The sequence below is a fragment of the Sitophilus oryzae genome, unplaced genomic scaffold (assembly GCF_002938485.1).
Source record: "Sitophilus oryzae breed Bouriz unplaced genomic scaffold, Soryzae_2.0 scaffold_576_pilon_pilon, whole genome shotgun sequence".
NCBI classification, from domain to species: Eukaryota; Metazoa; Arthropoda; class Insecta; order Coleoptera; family Curculionidae; genus Sitophilus; species Sitophilus oryzae.
Window position 1 is genome coordinate 1,497,011 of NW_022147169.1, and position 12,963 is coordinate 1,509,973.

General features: G+C 31.4%; 1 protein-coding gene across 1 annotated transcript in view; it reads right to left on the minus strand.

Annotated features, from left to right (window-relative positions):
* Positions 1 to 1,442: 1,442 nt before the first annotated feature.
* LOC115887525 (putative fatty acyl-CoA reductase CG5065) overlaps positions 1,443 to 12,963 on the minus strand; it is a 35,381-nt gene continuing 23,860 nt past the window's right edge. Inside the window, exons 4-9 of the mRNA XM_030906985.1 lie at positions 5,775 to 5,970; positions 3,611 to 3,806; positions 3,293 to 3,529; positions 3,040 to 3,148; positions 1,805 to 1,953; positions 1,443 to 1,726 (exon numbers count right to left, since the gene is read on the minus strand). Of these exons, the coding sequence (XP_030762845.1) occupies positions 1,555 to 1,726; positions 1,805 to 1,953; positions 3,040 to 3,148; positions 3,293 to 3,529; positions 3,611 to 3,806; positions 5,775 to 5,970 (1,059 nt within the window). The 3' untranslated portion in view covers positions 1,443 to 1,554. The remainder of the gene's footprint in view (positions 1,727 to 1,804; positions 1,954 to 3,039; positions 3,149 to 3,292; positions 3,530 to 3,610; positions 3,807 to 5,774; positions 5,971 to 12,963) is intronic.

Genomic DNA, 12,963 nt, shown 5'->3' on the forward strand with positions numbered 1-12,963 from the left:
CATGTGTTTTATTTCAACCTAACCTTTTTACAGCTAAATCCAATAAGATTTAATTTTTCAGAAACCAAAAATAAAAATGCTTGGGAATAGCAAAAAGTTTGGAAAGTAAAATAGGATCCATAAAAACATTGAAAATGATCTGTATTCAGTTCTAGTTGCCTATGGCTTAGTAAATCTGAGTCTATGTTATGGTTGCCAGATTGTTATAAACGTCTGGCAACCCTAGTCTCTGTGGTATGCCTCTCTGCTTCTGAATATTTGTGTCATCGTCCATCTGCGCTTTTTCCTCTTTCTGCATTGTTTTTGTTTGAGTGTTAAATTATTATAAGTGGCTGCTACAATTAGAATCAGATCTTTGGATTTTTTCTACCATTATATTAATACTCCTTGAATTGTCTATCATCTATACACGTTCGGTAAATGAAAAGCTAACAGGTTAGACAAACTCCAATAAGACACCAAATTTGGGAAATGCCGCCCCCTCCCAACCACCTGTCCTTTATAGCCATTAATATTATTCTCTATCACAGAGTTGCCAGTTTTACCGATTTCGTTTGTAAGCTGTTGTAGGTACCGATTTAAACAAAAATTTAACGATATGTTCAACTGTGTCTTTAGTCTTAGAAGCACTTTTGAAAATCTGACACATTTGGACTAAAAATTAAGCGACCATTGCGTCGTAAACCGTATAATCCTACATTCGAAAATATTATTGGTAATTAAATTTTGTTTTGAAATTATAGGTGATCGTTCTATCTGGTCTCAGAATTACGGAGACATTTCCAAAAATCCTTATTGTCCCTTGTGTGCGGTATTCCCGGCATTTCCGAATATGATATCTTTAGAAAATATTGTGTCTCATTCATCTACTAAAGTTGAACCCGCCGAATCTGGCAACTATGTTCTACCACTCGTTACTTAGTTTTTTCCGCTAATTTTTTCTTTTGTCGAAGTTTCGCCGCTCTGCGGACACGAGGCAGACGCTTGTGGCCCCGCCCTCTCTCCCAGAAGCAATTATTCTTACTCATCGTGTCATTTTTAATCAGTGGAAAGTAAATCAGAGTTATCTGTCTTTGTTACACTGCAGGGTAGATTGCAGCCGTGTCATCTTTTTTATCGCATTGAAAATATCCTATTGCTAATAATGCCTTTGCCAAAGCTGTGTACAAGTAATTCTTAGATTGATATAGATAGAACTTAGAAGGATATAATATGGGAATGATATAATATGGATATAATATGAGAATGCACGCATGCATTTGTGTTTTTATTTACATAACGTAAGCACACATTACTCTTAGAGTGCACACATAGTCGTGCGTGCCCAACACATTAGTTGAGCACCTCAAACCATAAAAATTATATATAAAAAGTATATAATTTTTCATGGAAAATGATTTTCAGTTGTAATTAATTTGGTACGCCTACAGTGAAACAACTCATGAACTTGAATAATTTATTCGAACAAGTAAAGACGCTGTTTTATATAAAAATCCATACAAAAATTTATTATTCTTAAACATAACGTATGTATGTAGCAAAATTACAATATTATTAGCTCTCTATTGTACTTTTGTGAGTTATAAAGGTACTAAAAACGGGTAATTTACCCAAAAATTCCCAGAAAAGATCGTAAAGTATTCTAACAGGAGGAAATATACAACTAAGAATATAAAATATGTAGTAATATAAGGTGAAAATGAACAGCTTGTGGACGACGTATAATCTGAAAAATACAAAATTGTTATATTTTTTAGTATAAGACATAAAAGACATTTAGACATTAAATGGATATAAGGCTTACATTTTTTGTTGTACTCTACATCTAGGCAGCGATATTAACGGTTCTTTCATGCAGTACTGTCTAGCTCCTAAAACTGATTTTTCTAGGTACCATTCAATCGGCATCGCGTGGAAGTCCATGCAAAATGTTTTCCGATCTATCTCATCCATCTAAGTAAATATAACAGAAACCAGTTAAATCTTTTTTTTTTCTTGTAGTTCGTTGCTTTTAATATACCAGATCCGTCTCAAAAGTAGCTCACCCGTATAACTTTTTTTATTTTTACAGATAAAAAATCGAGATTTGGTATGTTAGTATATGACATAAATCAGGATTGATTGACATATTCAATTGTTTTGGGTCACTTCCTCTTTCACCGGAAATGACTACAACTTTTGATTCTTAAATGGTTAAATAACACTCTGAATAGAATGACATATCATGTCAACTTTTGACATTCTCGCTTTAAAAAAATAGTAATTTAAATTTCAATCTAGAGGCTGTGTTAAAAACACCAATTTTTAATCAAGGAGCCTTGAAAAAATAGATTTGATCGTCCGATGTTTTTAATGTCTTATCCTGGCTTGTTAAAAGATGCCCAAATCGTATTTTTAATCATATCTCAATTTTTTCAAATAGAACGAAGGTGGCTCATTAGCATATTTGAAAAAGGCATTTTTTTACGAATAATTTGGTACCACACTCGTTTTTACGAGTAATTTGGTATTTCGAATCAAATTGTCGTTATGAACCGCAAGTTACAATTTCAAATAAACCATATGCGAAAATGTCAAAAGTTGATATATGATACATCATTCTATTCAGAGTGTCATTTTCTATCGAATATAATAAAAAAATTACAAGGGTGCCATTTAAAAATCAAAAGTTGTAGTCATTTCCGGTGAAACAAGACGTAACCGAAAACAATTGAATACGTCAATCAATCCTAATTTATTTTATATACTAACATACCGAATCTCGTGTTTTTTATCTAAAAAAATAAAAAGTTATAAGGGTGAGCCACTTTTGAGGTGCACCATAGAAATAGAGTATCTCAGAAAAGTGCTTAACTTAATAACTTAACTGAATCTAAGCTTATAATATTATTTTAGAGAGATTTATTTACATCTCATTATATTTTGGATTTCTTGGAAAATTGGTTAGGAACTGTGACCACAAAGAGAGAATATTTTATGAATTTCAATATGATTTTTGCCTGATAGTTTAAATATTGAAGATGTATTGTGAAAATTTACCTCATCCCACAAGCCCAAGAACTTTTCACTAGCAAAGTTCCAATCTCTAGTGGTGAAAAACTGAAGAAGCTCCAAACCTTGATGTATTTTCTTTTGAATTCGTATCATGCTGAAAAAAAGTAATAAGAACAAATTGAAATAAAAGAAAATTACGGTAACGACAAATAAGACAAATAATAGATCAAATACAGCGTCGGTATTAGTATTGTATAATATATACCTCAATATTCAAAAATGTTTTTAATATACTTACAATGTTTTTTGTCTGAATATAAACATTAACAAGTCGATAAACAAGGCAGGTATCCAGTGCATAAATATACAACAAATGTCATGAACCAATTTAGATGATCGAATGTCACCATCAGGATACCACACCTGCATTTCAAATGGATTCCTGTAGACGATATCTCGTCCTGTGTTTAATACTTCCCCCATTGTAATCGGTATTACACCGTCTTGAGTCAGATTGTAAACAGGAACCTCTTTGCTAAAAGGTATGTAGATTAATATAATATTCAAGATTGAATCAGAAAATTGATGAATGAAGCTTTTATATTGAGATTCTTACGGTTTTTCAGTGGCCAGTTTGTATGCAACAACTATGCTGGCGTTTATAGCGAAGTCCACAGGTATTACTTGAGCTTTGTTTTCCCCTATGCAATGCATCGATCTTAAAACGCCTTTTCCAGCAGCTACCAATAGACCCATGGGACCGTTTAAGCTGTCGACCCATCCTGGTATAGGTTCTAGTCCAGCAGGACAAACTAAAAATAGGAAGTTATTTTCATATTTTTTAAAGCTTGATATAGATAAAACGAGGATGCTACATAGATATGTCAGAGATCAAACGAACTTAACTATATACATACAACAAAAATATACTGGTCGTGATATTGGTGAATTAGAAGATTATACAGGGTGAGTTTCCTACAATGTTCTCTATGGGTATCTCGGAAACTACACTGAAGATAGAGAGTCGGTTAAACGGGGAAAGAATTGCAGTTTTGTGGGGTCATAAATATGCGCCTTTTAGATTTTTGAAAAAGTTCATGGCTTACTAGGTATTACGAAAAAAAAATTCGGCTATTTTAAAAATTGTCCCAAATTTCATTATAATCTATTTTACACAAAAAATTTTCACATAAAAGTTGTAGATAATCACATCCCTAATGAGTTTGTGTCCTCTATTTTTTTTCTAAAGCCTGTCATATTTGACATATGACACAAACGTATGTTTTTTAAAATGGAAACCATAGTTGGCCATGACTTCATAAAAAGTGCCATTTTTTAAGCTTTTCAGCGATATAAGCTATAATATGTTTTTTTCGAAAAAATACTGAGTTATAGCCAGTTCTTTTCATTTTAAAACAATTTCACGTAGTTAGCCATGGAAACAAGTGCAATCGTCGTTGCTCTCAGAAATGTGAAAGTGTCACATTGTCACAATTTAGATACTCCCGCATCAATCGAGTGGTTCCAACATGACTTTCATTATGACACCCCCAAAAATTGAAAGAAATGTTAAATATTATTTATATCATAATTATGCAAAAGGGATAGGAAGAGGTGGACCAATTGCATGGGCCTCCTCGATCACATAACCTATCCATTTTAGATTTTTTTTATGTGGTATGGTTAACAATAACGTTTACAAAAGAACTTATGAATTAAAAGAGGCACTCGAAGAAGCGGTACGGGAGAAGTTTAATTAAGTCGACCGGTCGTTCTGTGAGACTAGCTAGTAGCTAGTAATTCAGTTTTAAAAAGATGCTTTTATGTACTCAAAACAATGGCGGATTTTTTGAACATTTTCTAAAATAACTTAAAGTGCATGTAGTGATATTATTTTTTTTTGTTTTACTTTGTGTAATGTAAATTGTAAATAACCGTTTAATAATATATTCTGACTTTTTATAAGTTATAAATCATAACAGAATAAGTATATCATGCCAACCAAGTGAGATTAGTCATGAAAAATAAGAATTAGCCAAAAAAAATTGAGCCAATAATCCTACACGCTTTTCTTCATTTGAAACGTTCATATTTACAAGTTTGGATGTAACAGTTTCACATTTCTGAGAGCAACGACGGTTGCACTTGTTTCCATGGCTAACTATGTGAAATTGTTTAAAAATGATAAGAATTGGCTATAACTCAGTAATTTTTCGAAAAAAAAAACATATTATGCCTTATATCGCTGAAAAGCTTAAAAAATAGCGCTTTTTATGAAGTTATGGCCAACTATAGTTTACATTTAAAAAACATATGTTTGTGTCATATGTCAAAAATGACAGGCTTTAGAAAAAATCCGAGAACACAGACTCATTAGGGATGTGATTATCTACAATTTTTATCTGAAAACTTTTTGTATAAAATAGATTATAGTGGAATTAGGGACAATTTTTAAAATAGCCAAAATTTGTTTTTTTTTAAATATCTAGTAACCCATGAACTTTTTCAAAAATCTGAAAGGCGCATATTTTTGACCCCACAAATCTGCATTTCTTTCCCCATTTAACCGACGCTCGATCTCCACTAGTTTCCCAGATACCAGATACCCATAGAGAACATCGTAGGAAACTCACCCTGTATATTATATTACTAATTGGTGGTATACTCTGTTATCTGTGATTATAGGGATAATATTTGAATTGAGATACTTATCGGTAATAACAATTGGATTTTTTGACAAAAATTATTTGTTAGTTTTCATATTTCTTTTTCTTTCTTACCTACAGAAGGACGAATAATACACACTGGAATATTATCTTTTTCGTCAGCAACTAACGTTTCGGCCAATCTTTTGCTGTACGTGTACGTATTAGGATGAGGGGCTATTATACTTTTGGTTGCCATTTCTAAAGCTTCTGGGTTCATCCATTTCACTATATCTATGACGTCTCTAGGATTGTCTTTATTTTCGTACACCTACAAATTATGAGATGACATTATTTTTGTTTATAATATAGAGAGTGAGTCTTAAATAAGTGCAAATATTTTTATGGTACTTTATTTCGACCCCAGAAACACGATAATGAGTTTTTTTTTTCGCGAAAAAAAATTGAAAATTTTGGATTTTTTAAAAAAATTGTTCGACATTTTTTTACATTTAATTAAAAACAAACTCTTGGTAATATGACAACATCAACCAATAAAATTAAAATCGTATCGCCGGATGCATGCAAATCCGCCTTAAGACCTAAAAAATTTACCCATATATTATTCGTCAGATCTTATTTCAATTTCTAAATTTATATTTGATTTGCTTGAAAAAATAGACTATTCATAATTATCATAATTAGTAGTGCTTATTCTTGTTTTCTTTTAACTTATATTTACTTTGAGCAAACTAAAATATTGCTTTTATTATTTGTTAATAGAAATTTCGTATCTTCTTAGGAAATTAATAATTAGCTTAATAGGTTTTACTAAAAGTCGTATTAGTCGTTTCTTCATATTTGAAAATATAATTTTACGAGAATACAATTATGAAATTATAATTATCTTAAAGAAATTCATTATGACTTAATAATGAATTTAATAATGACTAAATGACGAAAATAGATGTATGGAGTGTGTAAATTGTTATGCTTAATGTTTTTAAATATGGAATTGCATAAACATTTTCATTTTTTACGTCTCTATATTTCAACCATTTTACATTTGCTGTATTAATGTGGTAGATTTGCGTTCTTATGTTGTAGGTTGCGTTTGCAGGTTTAGGACCTGGAAATAAACAGACTTTTATCATAGTAGAAGGAAGAGTAGTTACACTCTCCCAAATATTTTCCGCCAGTTTTTACAATCTATCGAATATCGGCAGATTGCAGAGCGTTTCAGTTGAGTTCCGTCCGTCGACATGCGAGGTTCGAGCGTTGGGTCCCAGCACAGAGACGGATTGACAAAAAATGAGTGCCTTACTGTGTGCTGCTATTGGTTGTAGTAATAATTCAAAAAATTGTACTTTGAGTTTTTTTTGAGAGTCATTTGTGATCATGTTTGTGTTCAGGTTAATTTCTCGTGACTGATTACTACTTAATAATTTGATATTATTTTCATTTAAACCACAATTTTTTTATCGATTTTACTTTTGGCAACCATCCCTTGCTTGCGGTTTAACGAACTGCACCATCATTGAACAAAAATTTGCTAGTACCGAAAGTACCGAACAAAAACTGGAAATCCCGGTTCCTTCGAGGCATGGTACTGAAATTACCGGTTCCGAAAAACAGCTCCGGTTCTTAAATAAGTGCAAATATTTTTAGGGGTAGTATATTTTGGCCCCAGAAACATGACGATCTTTCTGCGCAATTTTTTTTGAAAAAAAAAATCTGGAATTTTTTTTAGTTTTTAGTTAAAATACATAATTTATTGATAATATGGTAACTACTGTTCAGAACCGGAAATTCCCGGTTCTTTTGAGATATCAAAGAACCGGGACTCGCAATTATTAATTCCCGGTTCTTTCGGTACCTTCGGGACTCGATAACAATAACTAAAAGAATTATTAATACTGGGACGTAAATCCTCTCATTGCTCTTATGGGGAGGCCGTCGTATATTTTATTTAAACGTATTTGCTACCACCCAATGACTAAAGAATCCAAGGACAAATAACACCCGAGAGCAAATTGTGCCGATGTCACCAAACAGTGCCGTGGCACATATTTTTCTTAACCTTGCTGTTTGAAGCATAGACTTAAAATAAAATATAGACTACACTATTTACATCTCAACGCGGTCAAAGAAGCTTTTTTGTACACATGTTTACTTCTGGGTACAGTCGACCGAGCCTTCCTCATCCAGCCTATGTTGTCACGTCTTTAATATTATCAATATTTTTTTTTCTTGTTATACACATATATTGAGATATTAATACTACAGTTTAATAAAGTAGGTTTTAATATTCCATAGATGTATTAAATAGTCCTTATACTACTAAATTATAAGTCGGATACTGTTTAATAAGGATAAGTTCTTTACAATATGACAACACCGATTAGAGGCGAGGGAGCCTATTCATTCATTTATTACCTTGTAGTACGTGTCGCACGTGTGCGGTAAAGCTTTGTTGCCGCTATCTCCCCGGCTGTATTAACGCATTTTCTTAGCTTGTAGTCCTTAAGTGTTTATTTTATTGACTTTTTCTGTTCAAGAACTATAAAATATGGTTCGCCAGTGCCAAATTTACAAGAAATTTGACTTAAATAATCCATTTAAGTCTTGAAACGACTTTCGACCGGTAGGCAACTCTCAATTTACCCATTAGGAGTGGCGTTGTTGTTTACCCGTCAGTGGCGTTGTTGTAGAAAGGCGATTATTTAGATAATATTTTAGTAAAATGTGAAATCTGAATTTTTTCTCTTACATTATTTACTTACTTATATTGTAACAAAATCATAATTATAACCCTGTTAATAATTAATAATGTTTTTATTAAAAATATATTCCGGTTTATTCTAAAATTATCTTCAGAATCTAAAATAACATACAAGAATTTTAAAATGATATTACATTATGAAACAATATTTTTTAATATACCGGGTCGTCTCAAAAGTGGCTCACCCCTATAATTTTTTTTATTTTTTCAGATAAAAAACAGATTTGTATATTAGTAGGTATATGACATAAATTAGAATTTATTGACGTATTCAATTGTTTTTGGTCTCTTCCTGTTTCACCGAAATGATTACATCTTTTGATTTTTAAAGGCACCCTCGGTATATTGCTACTTTATTCGATAAAAAATGACACTCTGAATAGAATGACATATCATATGTCAACTTTTAAATTTCAATCCAGGGTACCATGGTGTTGTTAAAAACACTAAGTTTTAATCAAGGAGCCTTGGAAAAATAGTTTTGATCGTCTAATGGGTTTCGTGTCTTGTCTAGGCCGGTTAAAAGATGTACAAATCGTATTTTTATTCATACATACGTCAATTTTTTCAAATGGGACAAGGGTGACTCATTAGCATATTTGGAAAAAGCATTTTTTTATGAATATATTGATACCACATACTTGGTATTTCGAGTCAAATTGTCGTTATCAATTGATGTTGACATATGATATGTCATTCTATTCAGAGTGTCATTTTCTATCGAATAAAGTAGAAATATACCGAGGGTGCCGTTTAAAAATTAAAAGTTATAGTCATTTCCGGTGAAACAGGAAGTGACCAAAAACAATTGAATGCGTCAATCAATCCGAATTTATGTCATATACTAACATACTAAATCTTGTTTTTTTATTTGAAAATATAAAAAAATTATGGGGGATGAGCCACTTTTGGGACACACCCGGTATAATAAAGACAGTACCGAGTTAAATAAATGTAGTTTTCATTTTATCCACTTCCTATCACCTTCCTTGCTTTAATGGAACAAATTTATGTTATCTCTAATTTACATAATAAGACATCACTTAACCAGAAAAAAAAACTACAACAATTATATTTTTTTTCTCTCGCTGTCGCCGATTCTATTATATCTGTGAAATAGATCCTGTTTTGATTAATATTAGGGGTTGTAAATGTTTGACTAAAATTAATAATTTATTATTAATTTCAAAAATTACCTAATTTCGATTATAAAATTTCTTCTATAACGTGTATTTTATTATTTTTATCCTTTTCTAAGGGCTCTAAGACGTTTTTTTCTAAACTTTTATTTAAAAAACCTGTCCTAAATCTTAATAAAATATAAAAAAGTTTAAATACGATATATTTTTAATTTAATTATAGCTTCATTAAAATAAAAAAATTACTCGGCTATGATACGGAGAGTTCAGGTGTACTTGAGAAACGAAAGACAGTGTTGTGTTTCTCGGCAGAGTCGTCAGGGAACGACCGTTACGACAGAGACAACCTATCTATCGCTCGTGTCGCACTCGTTATAACCTAAAACAATAACACAACAATAACAAGACATTGTCTGACCGCATGTTCCAGCTATTTATGAATGAGATGCTCAGTCTATATTTTATTTTAAGTCTATGGTTTGAAGCAATATTTATATTTTTTGATAATTGTTTTGACTACGCCTATGGTGTATCATACTAATTAATTACGAAAAAAAACGTATTAAAATGTTAACAAAAGGTACAAAACTAGTATCGACGTATAGCACATATCAAGTACATATAGATGTTAATTGAAATTGAAGAATAATTATCGGAATTCAATAAGAAAACGCTAAAAAGTTGGAGTGGACTGTTTATTTACCTATGAAACGTAACTCCTGGCTCTTTCTTATCGCTGCTGCTTTTACACTCTTGAAAGCTGAACAACTAATCACCATTGTAATATTTATACAAAGTTTACTACACACAAACTATTAAAAATCGCTAAAAATTGTCGCTGGTGACCAAATGATGACTCATTGTTTGCCATCAAAAGAATGGCCTTTAAGGTCACAAATTCTGCTGCACCCCGTATATGAGCGTTACATGTCCTTATATTCTTTAGTCATTGTTCCAGTCTGTCGACATACCATATTTTATTTAAATCGGACGATTTTTTCTAAGCCTTACAACTTTTCCTTACAACTGAATTTTTACTCCCTGCGCGCGTAAAGTTGCACTACAAAAATTAAAGAACTTTCTTAAAATCCACTTTATTCATGGGTTGTTTACAAATTAGAAATGAAATATTTAAACACTAGTTTATTTGCAAGTACCAAATTATACCTGCGAGATTATTAATTAGTGTTACTTCATGTTTTGTAGACATAAACTAGTACTTGCCAACATAAATAATAATTATTGTCAGCCAAGCCAATATATGTATACGTTATTGCCTATTCGAAGAATATTTATGTCCGAAGACGTACGGCATTGTTATTTTTCAAATTATAATACTGGCTACACTTCCTTTCTACACACGTCATTTTCTCAATGAAAAAATACACTTGAAGCAACCAACTGAAATAACAAAGTAATTTCATTGGAGGTATAATTGGCGTACGTAGTATGTAATTATTAACTTTAATTGGTAAAAAAACGCCTGAATGAGTAGATTTAGAATGATTTTGACTATCACACAGTTTTTTTTATGTGAGAATTAAAAGAACTAATTTAAAAATTATATCTACACTCGCCGTCACGAAAAACGGGTAGGTACCTTAAAATTTTGATGTATTTTAAAGTTTAATATATTTTGTTCGGTGGGCCGATTTTGATGATTTTTTAAGCAATTTGTAGCTGAATTATTTGACTTTTTAGCATCTCTTTCTAAATTAAAAATGAAAGTTTTCATGTGTCAATTATACGAGGGGAAACAAAATGTTGATATTTTGGTGAAAGTTTGAAACACCCTGTGGAATATGTTAACATAGAAAGAAACTTAAAAAATACTTTGTTATCTAGGTGTATCTTTTTTCGATAGTTTGTTTTTTGATTCATCTCAATAACTTTATTTTTATTGGAGATATTGGGTTTTGAATAAGACAATAACGATTTGCAGTAATTTAAGCATTGATTTTGAGTCCTCATCAACACACTTATAAAATAGTGTTTATTGTTTTTGTAATGTCACTGTGATTGAAAAGTCATATTATTATTGTTTATGGACATTTACTCTAGTAGAGATGATTTTAAGTTCTGAAGTATCGCCTATTGCTGCTTTAATTGCCTTAATTTTAACTTTTGGACTTACAACCATATCAGCTAGAGTAACTGCCCAACAGACAATAATAATATGATTTTCCAAAGACATTACATAAATCATAAACACTATTTTATAGGTCTGTTCACTAGGGCCAAAGGCAAAGGGATGATTTTAATGTAAAAAACACGAAAAAATGTTAGTGTCTTCAAAAGCGAATATCTCCAAAAAAATAAAGCTATTGAGATGAATCAAGAAACAAACTATCGAGAAAAGGTACACCTAGATGATAAAATTATTCTTAAATTCCTTGTTTTAAGGTTTTTCTTATTACTGATTCTGAACCGTCCTAGAACTGTGATACGCATGCGCAGAAGGAAATACGGAGAAATTATTTCATTAGCGCATGTGCGGCCGAGTTCTAGGACAGTTCAGAATCGGTAATAATAATAACCCGTACAAAGCTAAAGAGATACTAAAAAGTCAAATAATTTAGCCTACAAATTGCTTAAAAATCACCAAACAACACAATATATAAAACTTTAAAATACTTGAAAATAATTTTAATGTGCCCGTTTTTCGTGCCAGTGAGTGTATTAATGTTAAAATCTAAAATCAAGGCATACTTTAAACAGTTTAGGGGGTTAAAAAGTCTTGGGTTAAAATGTATGTATACAGGGTGTCCGAATGTTCCGTCATAGAACTACTACGAATTTTTGGAATACGAATACAAAATAAGTTAATTGGGCATGATTTACCTGATGTGTATAAAAGTGCTTCAATTCTCAATTAGAAGGCAATATTCAAAAATAAACCCAAACGCTAATTAAAATTTATGAAACCTATTGTCAAAATTTTTTTCTGACACTAGCATAGCATTCCGCATTTTCACCAACCAGATTTTAACGCTCGACACGACAAGAAATTAATATTTTTGTATATCGGTTCTTAAAATTTCTTAAAAAATGTGGTTGTTTTTTAAAACTTGATGCCTTCTAACGGACAAACGAAGCACCTTTGTAAAGAGGCAAATTGTGTACAGGGTGTCCCACTAAGAATAGCTCTCGGCTGTATCTCGGAAAGTATAAGTCGTAGAGCTTGCGGGAAGAATATTTATAACTAATGAGACCATGAAAAATTGCTGGAAATTATTTTCAAGTTTGTAAGACGGCCGCTAGAGGGCGTAACTGCTATAGAAATAACTAATAATATAATAATAAATTTTGCCTAAATACGATGTACTATAAATAATAGCTTCATAGTCTTTAGTAAATTTTAGATATTTTTTGTTAGAACCATTTTCCCCTATCTGCTAAAATA